The following is a 21713-nucleotide window of genomic DNA, read 5'->3' as shown; positions in this document are numbered from 1 at the left end:
ACTAGATAATTGCTGCTATGTGTCAATACTGCAGCTGTAAAACTTCCTAACCCATTTTTCAAGAGATTTTGCTTTCAGCAAAACTTATTTTCTAATTTTTCTTATTCAGTCTGTGATCAAATTTCCATATACATCTGACAAAGTTTGCCTTTTCAGTTCCCATTATCACTAGGTTATTGTTGCTGCTTTCATATCTCCTGTTCCTTGATTTAGCTTTTTTTTTTTACCTTTTCATTAAGCAATGTTATATATTTAACCCATACATAAAAAGTCACAAGAGCTATAACAAAGTGCAATGTGCAGGTAAGAGTATGAAGAAATAATCAGCAGATTCTTTTTTTCTTCTTACTTGTTTCTCAGCTTAAGGTTGTAGTCTATGAAGAAGAGAGAGAGAGAGAGAGTAACAGAGGCTGTGCCAAGAAAGTTAGATGGAATGAAAATGGAAGAAGAGAAGTTGGTTTGCTAAGTTGGAACTGGATGTTGATGGACAGCTGCTCGTTTGTTTGTTTTTGGGCTTAACGGCTATGGTCATACTGTACCAAAAACACATGTAATAAATAAGGGACTTATATAGATCTAAAAACTATATATAAAAAGTCAAAATAATAACAAAAATCATAAATGAAACATTTCTTAGAAGTATACTATTTAATAAGTAAGATAACATAAAATCAGTGTAGAAAAACATGTGTAAAAGATGTATATAAACAGATGTAAAAAAAGTATAAAAATATTCTTCTTTCTCATGTCAGGTGACAGGTTGAGAAAAACATTTTAAAAACATATTTTCAATAACCTAAACTGAAAGGTATAGGCTTTATATAAGATGGTAAAGATTACTACTCCATAAAAACTAAAAAACCAGGTTGACAGTTCATGAGTGATAAAATATACATCAGTGTGTAAGGCTCAGACAGATTATAAAAAGTGGCTAAAATACTGACTGTGCTCATTGGCAAAATGAGAGCAGTCAATTAAAATATGAGTGATGGATAGTCAAAGTCACAAAATGCACATAGGTAAGTCATCATCCCCCTCAGAAGGAAGGAGTAGGTGAGATGATTATGACCTATGCGAAGCCAAACAAGAACAGCTTCTTCCGTTTGAATATTGTATAAGCTAGACTGCAGTAATTTAATTTCACACTTAATTTGGTAGAGCTTTTTATCATTCTCACTGTTCCAAGATAGCTGTCACTGGGATAGGAGTTTTTGTCTGATAATCTGTGTATGGTACAGGCAGATGGTGGATGTTTGAGAAATGAGCTGACCTTGCTGCAGCATCTACAGCCCTGTTTCTCTTAATCCCAACATAGTTGGAATTAAAAAAAACAGAAGCATACATCAAAGTATAGCTTCCATAACTGAAGAGGAAGTATCAAATTCGAGAACACCAGATGTCATTGTAACTCTAGACTTCTTATTGCTTGAAGAGAACTTTGAGCGTTTGAATATATTATGCACCTTTGGTAGTAGTGGAATGTGATGTATTTTAGTGCAAGCTCTATTTCATACAGCTTTGCTGTGAAGTTGTTACACTCTTGTGGGATTTGTGTAGATATAACGTTGTCTGAAAATATTGTAGAAGATCCCACTAAGTCCTCCAATTTTGAGTCAACTGTGTAGACAAGCAAAAAATCAGAGTATTCAGTTCTATAAGCTTCAAAGAGCTACAGGGGATGTAAAAAAAAATTTCAGTAGCCTGTTGAAAGAAAAGCTGCATACTGGTATGTATGATTGCAATGGCAGAAGTGAGTTTGGTGGTGTCCGAGCTATGTTGTCTACCACTATTTCTAGAGCTTGTAGGAGAGCTTTTATCTGCAAATGAAAGGGTTTTATGGTAGTCTGTCAAGTGTAGAATTCTTCCATTGTGGCTGAAAGATAGTTGGATCCGTGGCATGCTAGGGATTTTATTTTAGTTAAATATAGCATAGGTAGCTGTTGGTATTGCAATCTTGGGTGTACCACTACAAATATGGCTGGAGAGATTTGGTATTTATAGTATTAAAAGTTGTACAGGTGAGAAGTAGTGTTAAAGTAGTACACCTTGAGTGGTAAAGTACACTTTGATTTTTGGAGGCTGTAAAAGACATAAATGAGCTATGTTTGTATCAGAAAAGGCTGGAGTCTAAGCCAGCACAAGTAGAGAAATCTGGTATTGTTTGGAGATTTAGGTAATAACAAAAGTAAGGGAAAGTAATGCAAGAAATTAAACAGGACTGTTTAGGTAGCAACAAAAACCACAAGTTTATCCTCCTTCCACTGAAAAATGGAAAAGTACAGTAGCTTAGATCAGAGTTTAGTACAATTGTTATGGAATACCTTGAGGCTTCAACTGATTCTATACTACAAGGGAATACTTCTGCATCAGTAGGGAAATCTGAGGAGAAAAAACCATCTAGCATGACATAGTGGGTGGCCAGACTGTTGTTATTATTTGGAATTATGGCCAAAGTAACTAAGGATATGAGACCAGTGTATCATGACTGTTAATTGGGAGTATTTTTTGGTTAGTCTATCTGTTTTGCAGGATGAAAAACTAAAGTTTCCACAGAGGAGGCAAAAAAAAAAACCTGCCACCTCTATATGAGAAATCCTGCTAGCTCACCTTCTGTTGAAAAGCTCTTATGAAGGTTCTTGCATCCAAGATAGAATTAAATCCCAAGTTTTTCTGACTAAAGAGCATAATCAATATCAACTGAAGTATGGAAGATCCAGTAATCAATCAGAGGAAGTAGGTAACACAAAGCAAAGGATAGAAGGAAGGAAGGAAGGCAGGCAGGCAATAGAATAGTAGTTTGCTGAGTATGCCTTGATCAAACCTGATCAAATATCCTAGAAATGTCAAAATTGACTATGCAAGTTTCTTCAAACCTTTTAATAACTTCTCTCTAAAGGTGGGCACTGAAGGCTGGAAAATTAGCTGTGGTTTGAGAATGGGAGAATCCATACTGCTTGTCACTAATTAGCTGGTAAGTCTCCAGTTGAAGAAGCTGGTGGTCATTGATCTTTCCTAGAGATCATCAATGTAGGAATAAATTAATGTTAGTTTATTGCCTATCTTTTTTTTTTTTTGAAAAATTGATGCTCTACTTAACTCCTTTATTTTTTATTCATTTTGTGTACAAAGATGTTATACAGGTCTTAACTCATCTAGCCATCCCACCTTTTTATGTACTAGTCCTCATGTCCTGTTACAGCCAAGTAATCTGACTTCATATAAGCACAACTTGTGGTGATGATGGACAGTTAATACTATTTCCATGGTCTCCATCAATTTATACATTTCCTTCAAAAGAAATTTTATCAATTCCCTTTGAAGGAAAGAAACAGCAAGTTACTGGAAAAAACAATCCTACTCCTCAAAAATTATCATATTTGGTATCTAGATCAAGATTCCTAGACTATTTAAACCTTTGTCCACCCACAGCACTAAAAAAGCTAAATGTCATTTATTTAATGAAATAAAAGATGAAACTTTTAATAGATCATTAAGATCACAAATAGTTAATCTACCAATCATCTTGACTAACAGCTCATCTTGACCTGTTAGTCAAGATGATTGGTATGGAAATGTGAAGTGCATATGGAAATATGAGTTCTGCATTGCTTCAACCTTGGTATCACCTCTGGGTCTGGCTCCCATTGAAGAGACTTCTTTTTATTAAACACACACATTCACATTATGGGAAGGGTCACTACCCGGTCTGGATAGTGACCCTTCCCATAATGTGAATGTGTGTGTTTAATAAAAAGAAGTCTCTTCAATGGGAGCCAGACCGGGTAGTGACCCTTCCCATAATGTGAATGTGTGTGTTTAATAAAAAGAAGTCTCTTCAATGGGAGCCAGACCCAGAGGTGATACCAAGGTTGAAGCAATGCAGAACTCATATTTCCATACGCCAGTTGCCAAAAGGTGTCACACCTTAATAATTACTCTGGATTAGAGAAAGATGTTGGAAGTTTTTTCGACTTGGTTAGACTACACTTGAATGCTTACACTTGGATAAAGGATTAAACTAAATACATAATTTATAGTCTAACCAAGTGGGAAAAAACTTCTAATCAACAAGTCTGCATTATCTTGTGGTGAGGTTACTATGGTACCATCAGGATGTGAGAAAGATGAAAAGAAGGAAAGGATGAAGTTATTCCCAATAGCCTTAGTGAGGGACCAGAAGGCTCGCAGGAAATAAGCTTACTGCATTTCATTCTTAAGAAGTCTTTGTAATGTTCATAACTTTTTTTTTCACATTTTGCATTGCAAAACTTGAATTTTTGATTTAAACCAATGAACATATACTAACCATTGATTGGATAAGAGTTAGGGGTTTGCAGTGGAGCGGAATGAAGGCCCTCATTCTAATAAGGATAATTTCAGTTATTGTTGAAATAATCCTTTTTAGAATGATAATTATTTCAGTTATTGCTTCACTGGAGATGTTTGGATTAGGAGAGTGAAAAAGTAATCTAACACAGAAAAGAAGTGTAAAAATTCTGGAGGTCATCCCAGTTGGTACTACTGTAGGGCCATAGGGTACAAGGCCGAGATTAGCTAGAAGAAAAATGATGTGTAGAAAAGGAGACTTGAATAAGATTATGGCCAAAGTTGTCAAAGGGAGAGCAAACATTTACACATTATATTTGGAGGATAATCTGGTTAAGAAGGTCAAGATGAGCTGTTAGTCAAGATGATTGGTAGATTAACTATTTGTGATCTTAATGACTGATAGCAAATGATCTAACTTCCCTTCCAGCTTGATATGTGAAGCCAGAGAAGGGGAAACCACTTTTGTGGTTTCCCCTTTTCTGAGTTGGATAAAGGGAATGGCTACACAATGGATGTTAAAGTTGCCTATGAAGACAATCTCACAGTTTACATAATTAGACTGTATAAAATCAACTTTTAGTGATAAGTAGTCAAAATGGGTAATATGGTTGTCAGAATTAAAGAAGCAATAAAGGCAGAGGAAATGAAGGTCATAATGCAAGGTAAGGAAATTTTGAAATCAGGTTATATAGTGATTTCAAACTTATGACCGTTTTGATTTGCAACAGAATCATCAGAATAAAACCTGGTCATAAGTAGAGGACTGACTGTATGTGGAACTACAAAACTGGCGATTATAAGAAATTCAAGAAAAAACATTTTGGAGCAATGCTATGGCTTAACAAACTGCAATGGAAAGATAGTATAATTGCAGAAGAAATGGTCAAGGAAGAAAGGCATACATAGAGTTATTATTATTATTATTGTACAGGCACCTCCACAGAGTCTGAAGACTCATCGAGGGAGACCCAAATTATCCACACAATCTATAACACCTCTCCTTGAACCCATTAACAGACAAAGCACTCACACCTGACTGGCAACCCATTCCACTCATTCACAACTCTCCAAACAAAAAAAAATCTAGTCCTCACCCCCCCCCCCCCTACTAACCACACCTTTATTCAACTTCCAGGGATAACTCTTGTTCTGGTCCCTCTAGACAAGTGCTGAAACATTTCCCCAGCATCAATCCTATAAAACTCTTTAAGCAACTTAAATGTTTCTATTATATCTCCTCTTTTTCTCCTATCAACTAACTTCTGCAATCCACATACCCTCAAACTCTCCTCATAGGAAACATTACACAGACCACTCACCATCTTGGTTTGCTTGCCTATGAATCCTCTCTGTTGCTTCCTCGTCCACAAGAAACCCAGGAGACTAGACTTGCGCACAGTAATCCAGATGTGAATGCATCAAGTCCTTATAAAGAGGAATAGCAAATTTCTTATCTCCGCTTGTTAGTGTGTTCTTCTTAGCAATATGTCCTCTAAACTAGCATTTCTCAAATTATGTTCCGCAGAACACCAGTGTTCCACGGATAGTGAATAAGTGTTCCTGAAAAATTATCAAAATTAATATGAGCCTGGAATGGTTTTAAATGCTGCGACAAGTTCAAACATGTTTGAAAATCAGCCGCTCCTCACTTTGCGTGTGGATTGTACTATTAAGGCCAGCGGATGTTGGCCTTGACTCAGCCACTCACGTCTGTCGACACCTCCAAGCATGAGTGAAGTACAGAGGTATCTATTCTAGAAAATATGTGGTCATAAGAAAGGCCAATGCGATGTAGTGTGCCGATGTCACATTTTTGTGATGTGATACAGCCTGCTGCGGCGATAGTGTGCGCTTAGCTTTACATTGAATACGAGACCGATGATACTCGACTCTATCCAAAGTGTTCTGTTAAAATTTCAGGATTTGTGAAGCATTCCATTGTAGGAAAAGTTGAGAAACCCTGCTCTGAACTATAACTCTGTCTACCACCACCCCTAAATCTCTAGCTTCATCTATTTCCTGGAGTACAGTTCTATCAAGGTGATACATAGCTTGTAATCTATTTATTCCAAAATGCATAACTTTACATTTCACCACATTAAACTGATACCCATTATCTTTCACCGATGACAACAGTCTATTTAAATTGTCCTGCAAGCTCCTCTCCACATTGATTTTCTATTACTCTACCTAATTTTGCATCTGCAAATAACTGAATATTTCCTTTCAGGTTATTTTCTATATTATTTATGTACAAATTAAACGGTAGTGGTCCCAGGATTACTACCAGTCACCTGCTTTTGCCTCGATTCTGTCCCTCCATATACCAATTTTTTGGTATCTGTCCAGCAGCGATTCTCTTATCCACATAACCAGTGTCATATCCATCCCCATTTGTTCTAATTTGAATAACAGGGTTCCATGTGGTATTCTGTCAAATGCCATTGCAAAATCCAGCAGAATCATTGTGTAGCCATTCCCTTTATCCAACAAATTTTACTAACTATTATAGAAGGTTAGTAAATTATTAAGGCATTACCTACCCCTTCACAAAGCCATGCTACCCCTCATAGTACTTTTACCGCCATGCTGAGATACTGATTGGTCTATAATTTGCTAATGCTAAGACTGTAGTAGCAGTCTTAAAACCTCCCTTATGCAAGGTTATTATTTTGCCCTCTTTCTGCTCCCTTGGTATTCTATCAGAACTGAGACTTAAATTAAAAAGCCTACTCAGAAGCATATCCAGTTCCCTTGCACATTTTCGCAAAACCTGAGCTGATATCCTATCTAATCCCACAGCTGTATTTACAGTGAGATTCTGAAATATCCTAAGAACCTCCACTAAACAGAAGTTGCAAAAGAAAGTGTTATGGAGGATATGTAAGGAGAAACATGAATAGCACAGACATGAACAATACAAGCCACACAATAAGAATGGAGACCACCATAGCAAGAGAGGTAAAATCAGATTATTATTTTGGTAACCTCCATGGAGTCAATAGACTAACTGTGGGAGGCCCACTCAACTAGCAACATGTCTATCATAATGAACTTTGAAGTTATTTACACTCCCTGCATTCACGATGCACTCCAACACTGCATTCCACTCACAAACAACTCTCCATGTAAAAAATCTGCTCCTCACACCTTTCTTCACCAGATTATGAGAGAAAATTAGCTGAGGAAGTCTAAGGAAATCCCAGAGATTCCTTTGATTATTTGGGGAGCAAAAGGAAAAATTATTATAAAAGTATAACAATGAATGTTGATAACAGGTTAACTCAATACTGATAATAGGTAACTCAATTACTGAGTGTCCACTTTTGCAAGTATCATCCAGACAGAGAATGCAGTGGCTATGTGACAGGAATAAAGGTATAAACTCAGGATTTTAGGATATCAGAAAATTTCCATGTGATATTCAATATTACTTTCTCTTTCTTCCTGCCTTCTATTTACTTATCATGCTATTATTTGTTATTCTCAATAATTATCAAGAGATGCTAGTCTTGATCTCTTCCCCCAACTCTATGAAATGGTTAGCAACTTAAATTAATAACCAAATTAACTTACTGAAAAATGATTTGGGAATGTCTGTTTACTTCTAAGTTTGTCACAATTATATCCAAGAGTTAGGAGTAATAATTTTTAAAAAAGTAGAAAAAAAAATGGGATGGCTATTAAACAAAATATTATGTTTAAAAAAAAAGAGTACCTTGTTCTTGATGCTATGGAGCTATTTGAATGCTATTAATTTATAAATTATTCACTTCTCAAAACAGTTTTCATTCTCACCATTAGAGTATGCCATGAATATTGTTTTGTTCTAATGTAGAATTTAAAAAATTTAGTAAAGACACTATTTTAGCATTATTTCAAGTTAAATTTTTATGATGGATCTCATATTTAGATTTTAATATAAATATGTAATCCATATTTATTAATATTCATAACCATACGTAGTGATCTAAATACACTGAGTTAGCTTTGCATTAGGAACACCCATCTAATAACATGTTGGTCCACCTCTATGTGTCACCACTCACAGATACCTAAGATTAGATTCCACAAGGTGTTGAACATCCTCTATGCATAACTCTGCCCATGTCAGCTGAAGCAACTCTGTCAGTTCACGCTCATTCCATGAAGGGGATATCAGCAGTTCTCACACCTAATTCTTGCACATCCCACACATGTTATTAGGTTACAGTCAGGGGAATTTGGGGACCAAGGCAACTGGGCGAATTCTTTGCCATGTTCCTCCAACCACTCAGTAGTTGTACAAGCCCAATGACAAGGCACATTGTTCTGTTGAAAGATGACACTGTGGTTAGGGTAGACCTCCTGCAGATACGGATGGAGATGGTCAGCTAACAAGTCCCTGTAGAATTCGCCATTTGTGGGATGATAACGTACCTAGGGCATGCCAGGAAAAAGCATCCCAGACCATAACATCACTTCCACTGGCTTGTTGAACCAACAACTGTTCAACTAGGGATAGGGCTTCATGCTGTTTACACCAAATGCAAACCTGGCCATCAGCATGGTGCAGCAGGAAATGGAACTCATCACTCCAGATGACCTTCTTCCCTCTGTCAAGAGTTCATTGCTGACATTCTTTGGCCCATGTGAGGCTTTTTTTTTAATATGATATTGAGCCCATACACGAGAGGTTGGTTGATTAACCTATAGTATATTAGTACCGTATATGGGTAGTGGGTTGGGAAAGGAGGAATTTGTTTACATTTGATTTAAAAGACTGTATATTGTATTCCTTGGGAAACACAACAGGGGGAAGACTGTTCCACAATACAGCAGTTGCAAGGTTGAAGGAAGAGGAAAAGAAACTTGTTCTGTGGGTTTCAAGGTGCACTGTGAAGGGATGTTGAGCAGAGCTGAATGTGTTCCAATGAGCTTAGTACTAAGTGGGGGAATTACTGATGCTATTTCAGATGAACATTTCCCATAGAAATATTTGTAGAATATATATATTGCAGAAACTAAACGTCTGTGCAAAAGTGGGAGGAGTGAGTTGGTAAGAGATGGGTCATTAATAAGTCTAACTGCTCTCCTCTGCATTGAGTCAAGCATTTTGAGGGAGCTTTTAGGAGACCCACCTCATATGGGAAAGCAGCATTCAATAGCTGGCAGATTTGTGATTTGTATAAGGTTATCAGGTGTTCAGGAGTAAAGTAATGTCTTGAGTGAAAGAAAAATCCTAGTTTTTTTGAAGCTGAGGATGCAAACCATTGCATCCTCAGCTTCAAAGATGATGGCCAAGCATTGCAAACAATCTCTGTTTGCAATGCTTGGCCATCATCTTTGATGACCTTGTTGGTCTCCAGCTGTGGAACCCCAGGCAAAGCAAGGTACGGCACATGGTATGTGGAAATGGGTCAAACTGTCCTGCTGTTGTACTGGTGGGTGAGCTGTGTGATTGTTGCATATTGTTGCTGAGATACTAGTAGACACCTGATGCTCACCTCTAGGATTAACCATGTGGGACTAACTAATGTGAGTCCTGATTAATCCAGTTCATGTTGTATTCCAGTACAGTAGTACGGGAGCAACCAACAAGTGCGGCTGTTTCCAAAATACAGCACCTACCCTCTGGGCCCCAACTATCTTCCTACAGTCAAATTGGCTTATGTTAACATGTTTTCCCATTACTGACAAACGTTTACTGATTACATACAGAGGATAGATGTGCCCATTTATAGCAGCTGAACATCACGCTGATATCATGTGGTACTTTGTTATTGTGCCGAATATGTAAATCGGGGGGAGGGGGTCCAAAGCTAACTCAGTGCATAAAATATTGATAGGCGAAAACTGATTTTCAAAGAGCATAAGAGAAATTAAGAACACTTAAAAGTCATTTTCTTAAGAGAACATACATTTAACTAGTAAGATATATTAACAAGATATTTAAAATTATACTACAAGTCACAATCAACTCTTACTATAAAAAAAAAAATCACATCAACTCACATGAGTTGATGTGATTTTTGCTAATAAATCACATCAACTCATGTGATTTATTAGCAATAATTCACTATTGCCAATAGTGAATTTCCTTGAAAATATCACTGTTGATGTGTGACTACAGACAGTTTTGAAGTAATTTGTTCAAATGAGTGAGTTTGCTATAACTGTTTGATATAGTGAGAGCTGACTGCAATAGCTCTTAGAATAAAGTCTATTCAATAACTTACCTAACTGCAGGGGATCTTTAGCATACCAGATAGCAATTCCATCTCCATAAAGATCTTTACCTTTTCCATGTATTTTAAAATGTACTTGTAATTCCCAGTTATGGACATGGCAAGGCTTAAATAAAGTAGAAAAGAAAATTATTCTAATTTTCAGAATTGCTAAAAAAATAAATAAATAAATAAAAATAAAAAAAATTTTAGCAGCATAATCAATTTATCTGAAAGTTATATACATAGATAATGGTCATATATAACATAACGAATTTCAGTTAAATTTATTATTCTACTCTTTTTATGCTTGATATACCTAAAGTCTCACATAGGATGAGTATTTTATGCAAAGTTTTATCATTTAATTCCAGAGAATTTCTTGCTAGCATGGTTGACCAAGTGGTTAGAGTATCTGCTCTCCAGCCAAGCGGCTGCAGGGGGTTCTAATCCTGCCAAGGGCATAGATGTTTGTGATTGTCCTACTAACCATTTATCATATGCAGTACTGTAACCTGTGTCCTGATGCAGTATGACCTGTGATGTCTTTGCACAATAAAAAGCAAAAATAACTAACAGAATTTGAGTGCACTACTTATAATGAATAAATTTTAACATAAACAAAACTAACTTAACATTTTGAATTAAAGGATTACAAGTAAACTGATATAAAACTAGGTAAGTGTAAGGTAGCAGTGTGCAAGATCTTTACTGTTTTTTATAATCTACATGGACTAATATTCATTTTTAAAAAAAGCACATAAAAACATCAAATATATAGAACATTAAACCTAGTTCTTTATTCATATATCATCCTTTTAAATAAATCTCACCTTCAGCAGTCATTAATTAAAGCAAATCAAATTACTATTGACAAATATGATACAAAAATTAGCAATAAAAATTAAAACTATTAAAATAGACATTTTCAACACAGAACCTATGAGAAAGAATAATGCAATTCGGTTACTATGTACAAATCAGAAAACAGATATGTAATTAGAAAAAAGAAAAAAGGATGAATCAGAATTCAACATGAGATTCAAACAGCATGTTCATATCATCAGGTGTTGTGATATGAACACTCTGGAGATCAGTGAAGAACATATATAGCAAGTTCTGCAAGTTCCTGAAGTTCTGCATATGATAATCAATGCAACATAGGCTGTAAAATTAGTCAGAAATAAAATTCACATCCATGTTTATATTTTCATATTCCATGTTAAGCTATGAATGTGATCTTTTGGAAAGTCTAGAAGTGTAAATCAGCCCAAGAGAAATCTGATTTTGATTGGAAATCTGAATAAAGGAACCAAAGTGAGATTTTATTAGAAATAAAAAGACTGCCTTTAGTACATGAATTACACTCATCTCCATGGCAGAATAGGATAATGGGTATGGAAGACCTTGAAACTTGAATCATTTCAGCAATGCAAGCTTTGAGGAATGAAGAGGAGCAGTAGTGAAAGATCATTACTGTATTAGAGGAGAAACTTGTTTACATCTGATTTAAAAGCCTGTGGCACAGAAAGAGAAATTCAAAGAGGAAATTATCCTCCCTGACATACAATGAACCAGAGGAAACTAGAAACCCAGTCACAAAGATCAGAATATAGACCATGAGGTGGTATCTTGGTAAGGAGAACCATATTCCATGAAAATGTAAATTAACAAAATTACTTTCTACACTTTCTTATGGATTATATCCATGGATAATTATATCAGACTAGGGGATGTACTGTGGAATGAGAGTGGCAGAATCCATATTGGTGATCACTAACTGGTGGATCTCCAATTAGTGAAGAAGTTGGCTATTGTTCACCTTCTCCACTGTTTCTGAGAGGACAGAGGTGAGGATAATATACACTGTGATAATATGATGATATATAATATGATAGGATAATATGATGGATCAAACAGAAGCTTGCTTATGATGCTTAATTCAAGGTATATTCAGCCCTATTCATATAACACTTGATGTTAAGATATTTGAAAAGCTTATATCATCAAAATACTTTAAAGGGGTGTAAGATACTGATTGTACTATATTATTTTGTTTCATTATTGCTAGCTTCATATTGACAATATCCTTCCAAATTAATCTGTTATCTGTCAAGTCTCCCACATCAAAACTAGCATTCATTTAGCAAAACTAGCAGTATTTTAAGATACAACTTATTGCATCAATCCACCTGGATACTGGTCTTTCAAAGCTATTTTCATAATTTTTCTCTTTTTATTGTTGATTTTCATTGTAAAATTTTTTCAGCAGTTATTCAGTTTAGTTAAGGAATCTTGAAGGACTTGTAGCAGATTTAAGAATATAATATTAACTGAATAAAGTAAAAGAAATGAAATTAATATCTCCAATGTTGTTTTACTGTCAAGGTTTATTTGCCACTTTAATGTGATATCCATATAGATGAATAACAGTAGAAATGAAGGAGGTAGAGGAAGATGGTTTGATATAAAATCAGGTGTACTATGTAAGTACCCTTACTATTCACCAGTGGCTTACAACTTAAATGTATTGCTAAATATAATGTCCCATGTACCCCCTTTTAATTGTAGCATGTTGAACAACTTTTCTCTTGGCCCCTTATCATATGCCTTTTGCACATCACCTACAAAACTTAAATACAGATCTCAGCTATTTGGCTTAAAGTAGAAAATCTGATTCTGACAACCCTTGGTCTGAGCCAATTTTGTTATTCTCCAAGTTTCTCTTCCACAATTTTCTTAGCTTCTTCTTAAGTACACTTGCTTTTTTAAATAACGAAACCTGTGGTGCGTTCATAATTAGAAGAAACATACATATAAACCACAGTGAAAATTATTTAATTGTAAATATTTCATCCTAAGTATCTTAGGACATCATCAGTACAGTATTTAAACAAAAATTAGGAATAACATACAGTTAGGGCACATGATTACAATAGAATCTAATGATTACAATCAGATTCTGTAATCATGCACCCTCTGTATGTTATTCCTAATTTTTGTTTAAATACTGTACTGATGATGTCCTAAGATACTTAGGATGAAATATTTACAATTAAATAATTTTCACTGTGGTTTATACATGTGTTTCTTCTAATTAAGTACACTTGCATAAATCTTACTTGGAACACTAGGTAAGGAATTTTCTCTATTTCTAATATTTAGTTTAATTTCCCTTTTTAATAGATGGGTACTATGAGAGTTCAACTCCAATCTGAAATTCAACTTTGTGAATTATGCAGTGTGGCTATTGTAAAATATTTAATCCTCCAAATTTTAGCACTGATCACTTTTTCTATATTCAAGTAATGATTATGTATCCCAATTATATTCCTCTTGAAGAGTTTATACCTCTGCTGCCATTATTTGTTTCATTTAAAAATCTTTCAAAGTGAATAACTTTTGGGAAAGGGAATACCGCTGTTTATGACTGGTCATAAAAATTGCCTGCAAGCGGATTATAACAATGGGCGGCATATCCTCTGTTCTCAAAACTGAAGGAAATGACATCTGTGTAGCAAATGTCAGTGACCAAGCTGCATATTTTTAAACATGGAAATGTTCATGAATTATCGTTAATTTTCACACATCGAAATCTTTCAACAATCGGGAAAGAGAAAACCACTGTTTATGACCGATCATAAGAATTGCCTGCAAGCCGATTACAACAATGGGCGACGTATCCTCTGTTCTCAAAACTGAAAGAAATAACATCTGTGTTGCAAATGTTAGTGACCAATCAGCAATCAAGTATAAAGAAAATTTTCCCACTAAAATTGAAGATCAAGGTAATACCTTGATCTTCAATCTTGTATCCTGTTCACAAATCTAGTAATACTGAATATTTTCTTCGCAAGTTCGTATTGTAGGGTGAAAGCTTCGAAACCATAGTGCCATGATTTTTTAAAAGTAATAGGCCTGCAGATTCAAATTTTAATATGAATAAGAGACAAGGGACTTTGTTTAATTTTGGTATTAAGAAATCTCTTATTGAAGGTGTTTGTGATGCAACAGATACCGAGTCATCCACCACCAGCCTACAAAGTGATCTTCAGGATGTACAAAAGGAGGGGAAAACTACCAGCACACAGGAGAAAAAGTCTGCATTCACTCGTAAGTACTTATAATATTATAAATTTTTGGTGATCAGAATGGGATATGTCAATGAAAATCAGCACAAATTAATTTAATGATGTTCGTCTAGGAAACTACAATATGCTACAAGATTTCATTAGTCCAGTGATTAACTAATTTAAATGTAATTTTATATTTGTCTACATGTCACACCATATACATAAGTGTACTAATACTCTTTATGATTAATTAATTATTAATATTGTAATGTGTTAATAATTAATAATTATTTATTAATTAATACATTACAAAATAACCAAGGTGTTCCGTTAAAATTTCAGCATTTGTGAAGTGTTCCGTCATAGGAAAAGTTTGGGAAACGCTGGTCTAGAAGTCTATCTTTGAAGGATTAAAATTTTCTATTTTCTTTATACTTTTTTATTGTATTCCATCTTGGTTCCCATTTTATTTTCCAATTAAGAGGTAATAATCTGATTCTATTTCAGATCCTCTGTATACTCTTGTATCTATTATCATTTCTGACACTTTGATATTGCTGATTATGTAATCAATCATGCGTCTCGTGTCTCTTGCTTCCCAGGTGTATCTGTGGATGAATTTATTATTATCAAGAGAAACCTCCAGGGAGTCAGGGACTCATCGAGGGAGGCAACATACTACATGCATCAGCTATCATACTTATTCTTGAATTCATTCACACTACTTGCACACACAACATCCAATGGCAATCCATTCCAATCATATACCACCCTATGAGAGAAAAATCTAGCCCTCACCCCCTTAGCAGCCTTCATTCTCAGCTTCCAAGGATGCCCTCTCATCCTTTCCCATCCTCCATAAATTGAAAAATTCCATTAACTAAATCCTGTATGATCCTTTCAGCAGAAGTCTGTAAGACTTAGTCATATCACCCTTCTCTCTTCTTTGCTAGTGTCTTCAATCAACAAATTCTCAATCTGTCTTCATAATCAGTATTCCACAATCCTGATAACATTTTTAACCTTCTCCTTTTCACTCTCTCCACTGTATCTGAATTACAACAGAAACCAGGAGACCAGACTTGTGCACAATAGTCCAAATGAGGTCTTACCAAGGTCTTGTAAAGAAGCAAAATGACTTCCTTATCTTTACATGTCAAAGTTCATTTCAGCATTGCAATTATCTTTTGAGTTGTATTTGCAATCTTTGCTACATGATCCCTGAAATTCAACTTCCTGTTAACTTCCTAGTAAATTCCTACTAAGACTCCAAGATCCCTAGCCTGATCAGTTTCTTCTAGCACAGTCCCACTAATATAATATGACATTAGACATCTAATCATGCCAAAGTGAATGACTTTACATTAACTGACATCCATTATTATCCCATGCCCACAATTCCAGCCTATTCAAATCATTCTGCAAGTACTGCATATCAGCAGCATTCCTGATTACCCTACATATCTTCTTTGCAACATCAGCAAATAGCTGTATGTTGCTTGTCAAATCCTTCCCAATATCATTAACATACAGATTGAATAACAGTGGCCCAAGCACTGATCCATGTGCTACACCATGGTTACCTTAAATCTTGCAGACTCACAATCCCTGTATACCACTTTTTGATATCTGTCAGTCAGCCATCCTCTTATCCACAATAATATTCTATAATCCAAACCCATATTCTCCAATTTATGCAACAGTCTACCATGCTGTATTCTGTCAAAAGCCTTAGAAAAATCCAAAAGTATCATGGTGTATCCATTCACCTTGTCTACTTCAATGGTAACATTGTTATAGAATGTGAGCAAGTTGCTAAAACATGATCTTCCCTTAGTAAACCCATGTTGCTCATTGCAAAGTAGAGATTCGCTGTCAACCCATTTCTGAATGCGAGCCCTAACCAATTTTTCCAAAATCTTCACCACCACTCCTGACATACTGATTGGTCAATAGTTGGATACATTGGTCCTTACACCACCACCCTTGTCTTGTACAATAGAATTACCATACATTCTTTCCATTCCTGCAGAATCTTTCCTGTTCTGAGACTCATATTAAACAGCCTGGTCAAAGGAATAGCCAGTTCAGCTGAACACTCTTTTAGCACACGTGCTGATATCCCATCAGTCTCTATTGTTGAATTCTTATTCAATTTGTGCAACAGCTGTAATATCTTGTCCTTGTACACCTGTATTTCTTCATCTGGTGAAGAGGTAACAGTGAGCTCAATGTTGCATACACCAGGTTGATAGCTTTTAATCAAATAGGCACTCATTAGTTGAACAACCTCTTCTGCATCTGTAACCCTCACATCATCTGCATTTAGAAACTATTCTTTCTTATTCATTCTTTCTTTTACTTGCAGCATATCGATAAAATTCTTATGGGTTGTCTTTAACATGCAGAGCCAGTTTCTTTTCACACTCAGACTTTGCTTTCTGTACAACAGTTGTGACTATTCTAGCCTGCTGCTTATAATTTTCATAATGCACATCATCCTTATGCAAAAGGTATTCCTTCCACATCATCCCTTTCTTACGAATCTCTTGCTTAATAAGATTACACATCCATTTGACCCCTACCATATTTATTGTTCAAACTCTCGGGACACATTCTGATATCACATCATTTAAGTATTGTTTAAATGCTTCCTATGCACTGTCAATATTCTTCCCGTTAAGTGACCAATCCCATTCCACTAAACTCAGTATACTCCTCAGTTGGTCATAATTTCCTGTTTTGTATGTAACCAGCATGTAACCTTTTCTGAATGGAACATTCATAAACTTAGTCACTGCATAATCACTGTCACCAACCAGAAATAGAATAGTTGTGTCTTTAAATGAAACATCCTCTGACACTAAAAAATCTAACACTCTTTGACCTCAAGTTCCTTCTGTCACATGCTGCTTGAGGAAGTTGTCCCACAACAGCTCAATAAACGTATTTTCATTCTTCTCATGAGATTCTACTGCTACCCAATCAATATTTGGATAATTAAAAGTTTCCAATTATGACTACTCTTTTCCCGCTCATCTTGTCTATTTGGTGTTGCATTTCTTCATCACTAGTAACTAGGGTTGCCGCCTGTCCCGAATTAGGTGGGACATCGCGAATTTTAAGAAAATTTTCAGTGTCCCGAATTACACCTAAGCGGGACAACTTATATATTTAAAATACAAATATTATTAAATCACTAATACCGGTACCAATGTGATTAATTGCCTATGAATCAATCTTTTAATTTTTTTTATAAGGTTAGAATTGCATATTCAACTTTGGCTTTTTCATTTTATACATTTAGAGGAGAGGAAGACTTTCATATTCGATAAGTGTGTCCCTTTTTGGACTTAGCAAAAGGTGGCAACCCTACTAGTAACCGATGCACCAGGCTGTAACAACATCCCCCTATGTAATTGATCTTGTTAGATTCCACTTCATGCCAGATGGCTTCAAACTCACTGTCACATGAAATACTGTTAGTAGTAGTACTACAATCATAAGTCTCAACTCTAACTGGATTCAAGTCATCCGAAATCATTAGCAGCATTCCCACTCCTCTCTTATCCTCTCTATCCTTCCTAAAAATAGTGTACCCTTTACACTCGATACCAGTTAGTATTTCTGATTCTGATAGCCAGGTCTTGTTAATGCCTACAATCTGAGGTCCCAACATATTGACTAAAGCAATAAACTTTACTCTTTGTTTCTGATACCCCTAGCATTTGTGTACAGACATAATAATCTTCCTGCATGTTCTTTTGTATACTCTTGTCTGCAGTCTGCATGACACAGTTGGACAACCTGCAGATCTCTATTCTTCTTTAGTGCCATATACATGTAGACATCTTTGCACACATTTGAACACGAAGTCGAAATCATTCTCTCCTCGTCAACCTTTCCATGACAAAACCCATTCCCATCATTAAGACAGTCATATAACATTGCCGCTCTTACACTCACATTCTCACCATTCCTCCTTTTATAATTTAGTTTCCCTGACTCTGTGTTAGTTCTCATGCCAACAACATAGTTATTAGTTTTTTCTAGACTCATGATACATATCATTTCATTCAGGTGTAGGCTTTCCCTCTTATACAAATCCAGTTTTCCCTCAAACTCATTCCACACATCCAACTCACATCCATTCCTTCTACACAGCCTATGGATCGATCATCTGTCATCATAACCCCTTCTTCTTAATTCATTATCATCATATTGAGGTCAACTACTAACGATTTTCATTTTCTCACCCTTCACTCTCGCCTCTTCCAACAACCCCTTTCATGTCCTCTCTCATACTGAATTTACTGCTAGTTAAGTCATTAGTACCTACAATTATGATTTCATTTACTTTTCTTTTCAGTTTTTGAATTGCTTCCTTTATATTCTTAATTTTCGCTCCAAGAAAACTCAAAGTTAGTTATAACTCGTCCATCAATAGCATGTTTTATTATAGTCATCATACCAAATAACTTATTTCTTTTTACTAACAATGTCATTGATCTGATTTCTGTTACTTCCTGACTTGCATGTTTCCATGCGTTGTTGTTTCTTATTTTTCTGCTTAATTTTCATTTTCTCCCAATACTCGTTTAAATGCCTCTCAACGTTTTGTAATTCCCGTGTTGTTTTTTTGATGATCTGATGATCTGCTTTAATTTTGTTATTTTGGAGGTTAATTCATTTTCATTAACCTCCTCCACAACTCCAATAACCTCGTTAGCAGGACTGGCCTCTTGTTATTGCCTGCAGTGCTCTTTTCAGCATTACTTTTCTTGTGCGTTTTTGGCTCCATTTTAAACTTATACTGATTGATTAAATTCACACTGAATATCTTAATAAATATGTTATAAAATACTAAATACACTAAAATCTATACACTAAATATACTAATATACTATAAAACACTAATTTTCTAAAGAAAATGCATAATAAAACAGACAAGAATCACCAATTTTATAAGAGCACTAAATTCACCGACCAACCACAATGCATCCTTCATGTTTAAAGAAGGTGTTCATTATTTTAAGGTTATTGCTCATAATAAAATATCTTAATCTATTTCCATTCCTATTACAGTTGAGTTCTCCTATAGGTCTTATGTTTGGTTTATATGGGTTTATTGTCAATTCTTGCATTAAGATTGCCTATTACCAAGATGTGATCCTTAGGATTGGTCTTATTTAAAATGTTCTGCAGTTGGGTATAAAGTTTTCTGAGTCCTCCTCTTTCCTTCTTCAAGTGCATAAGTTCCAATTACTGCCATATAGCCTCTGTCTATTTTAATTCTCATTTCTATTATTCTATTGCTCCAAAAGTTGTAATGGATTATACTGTTTCTAAGAGAGATTTATGTAAAACGTTAGCTTTCTCTTCTGCTTTTACCCCTCTGTATAAATAGATATAAAGAAGGTAAATGAAGATGATCTAGGCCCAGAGATTTTGAAGACAGAAGTAGAAATGGCCATTAAAGAACTAAAATGTGGAAAGGCAGAAGGAATAGATGAAATACCTGCAGAATTCCTGAAACAACTTCAGAAGAAAGGAACTGAAGAAATAACCAAAATAATAAATTTAATTTATAACAAAGGAGAATTACCAAAAGATTTTATGACCTTAATATTTATACCTATACCAAAAAAAAGTAATTAGGTGAACTGCAAGGATTTTAGAACAATAAGCCTCATTTCCCATGCATCAAAACACCTTATGAGAATTCTAACATGGAGAATTGCATCTAAGATGGAAGAATTTATTAGAGAAGATCAGTTTGATTTCAGAAAAGGTAGCGGAAGAAGAGATGCGATTGGACTATTAAGAATAATAAGTGAAAGAAGTCTGGAAGTGAATAAAGAGATTAATATCTGCTACATAGAATTTGAAAAAGCTTTTGACTTCGTGAAATGGGATAAGATGGTGGAAGTAATGGAAAAGATTGGTATAGATTGAAAGACAGAAGGCTAATTATTTCACTATACGTGGGACAAATTGCCATGGTGAGAGACATATGGTACAACAGAACCAGGTATCATTGAGTGAGGAGTAAGACAAGGCGGTTCTCTGTCACCAATCTTGTTTAACATGTATTCTGCAATGTTAAAAGAATCACTGGAGAATTCAGAAGAAGGAATAAACATTGGAGGTAGACAGATATTTGCAATACAATATGCAGATGACAAGGCATTATTATCAAATACTGAAACAGGATTACAACATCTGTTGAACAGATCACTGGAGTCCTGTATAAATTATGGAATGAAAATTAACATAAGAAAAACAAAGGTAATGAAAGTAGCAAATATGGATATCAGAATAAATTGGGAAAAATTGAATCAAGTAAAGACATTTAAATATCTAGGAAGTGTGATTAGCAGTGATGGAAGATATAAAAGTGACATAAAAGCATCTAATAGAAAATGGAATTCATTCAGAAGTAAAATGGACAGAAACCTAAAGAAAAGACCAATACAGTGGTTTTCAAACTTTTTGAAGTCAAGGCGCATTTAAAATCCTACAAATAATTGTAGGTGCACTATATAGAAATTTCTGAGAAATATGTTATAATAATTAAGTCAAATATTACAGAAAAAAAATAATGCGATAAAAAGAAAAAAATGAAACATACCTTAAATTTATTCATTCTTGTGTTTATGAGAAACATGAGCCTGATGTGTCCTGGCGATTGCTTCAATGTTTGGACATATATTTGAAAGACAAACTCTCATTTCCTCGTCAATACAATGAAGAGTTCCTCTCCTTTTACACTTAATTGTGGTGAGGGTAGAAAATCCTAATTCACATAAATATGATGTTGAAAATTGTAGTAAAATGTTCAAAGCTTTTATAGATATTAACATATATTCTTCTTTTATAGAAATCCAAAAGGCTTCAAGAGACAATTCCTTATGTTTAATCATCAGTCCACGATCAGTGGATATAGTTGCCAGTTCTTCTTCTTCTTCTGTTAATGTTAAACCAAAATCACTTGAAGTTTCCATAAATGGGTTTCTAATCCAATCGTATTGTTCAGTGTTAAGTGATGGAAAATAAGAACTCAATTTTTCTTCTAAACTTGTTAAATGTTCAACTATTATTGGAA

At 35.0% G+C, this 21713-nt stretch overlaps 1 protein-coding gene and 1 long non-coding RNA gene across 2 annotated transcripts in view; one reads left to right on the top strand and one right to left on the bottom strand.

Annotated features, from left to right (window-relative positions):
• Positions 1 to 11019, top strand: part of LOC150106303 (uncharacterized) — a 162650-nt gene extending 151631 nt beyond the window's left edge. Inside the window, exon 5 of the long non-coding RNA XR_016548299.1 lies at positions 10910 to 11019. This is a non-coding gene — a long non-coding RNA (uncharacterized LOC150106303). The remainder of the gene's footprint in view (positions 1 to 10909) is intronic.
• LOC150106302 (vesicular integral-membrane protein VIP36-like) overlaps positions 1 to 21713 on the bottom strand; it is a 130965-nt gene that overhangs the window by 91016 nt on the left and 18236 nt on the right. Inside the window, exon 3 of the mRNA XM_090392336.1 lies at positions 10548 to 10662. Within this exon, the coding sequence (XP_090248462.1) occupies positions 10548 to 10662 (115 nt within the window). The remainder of the gene's footprint in view (positions 1 to 10547; positions 10663 to 21713) is intronic.

Source organism: Typopeltis vanoorti, chromosome 5, assembly GCF_054136105.1.
Source record: "Typopeltis vanoorti isolate ZY-2024b chromosome 5, IOZ_Tvanoo_1.0, whole genome shotgun sequence".
NCBI classification, from domain to species: Eukaryota; Metazoa; Arthropoda; class Arachnida; order Uropygi; family Thelyphonidae; genus Typopeltis; species Typopeltis vanoorti.
The sequence above is the reverse complement of the archived record's forward strand: the minus strand, read 5'-3'. Positions and strand labels throughout refer to the sequence as shown.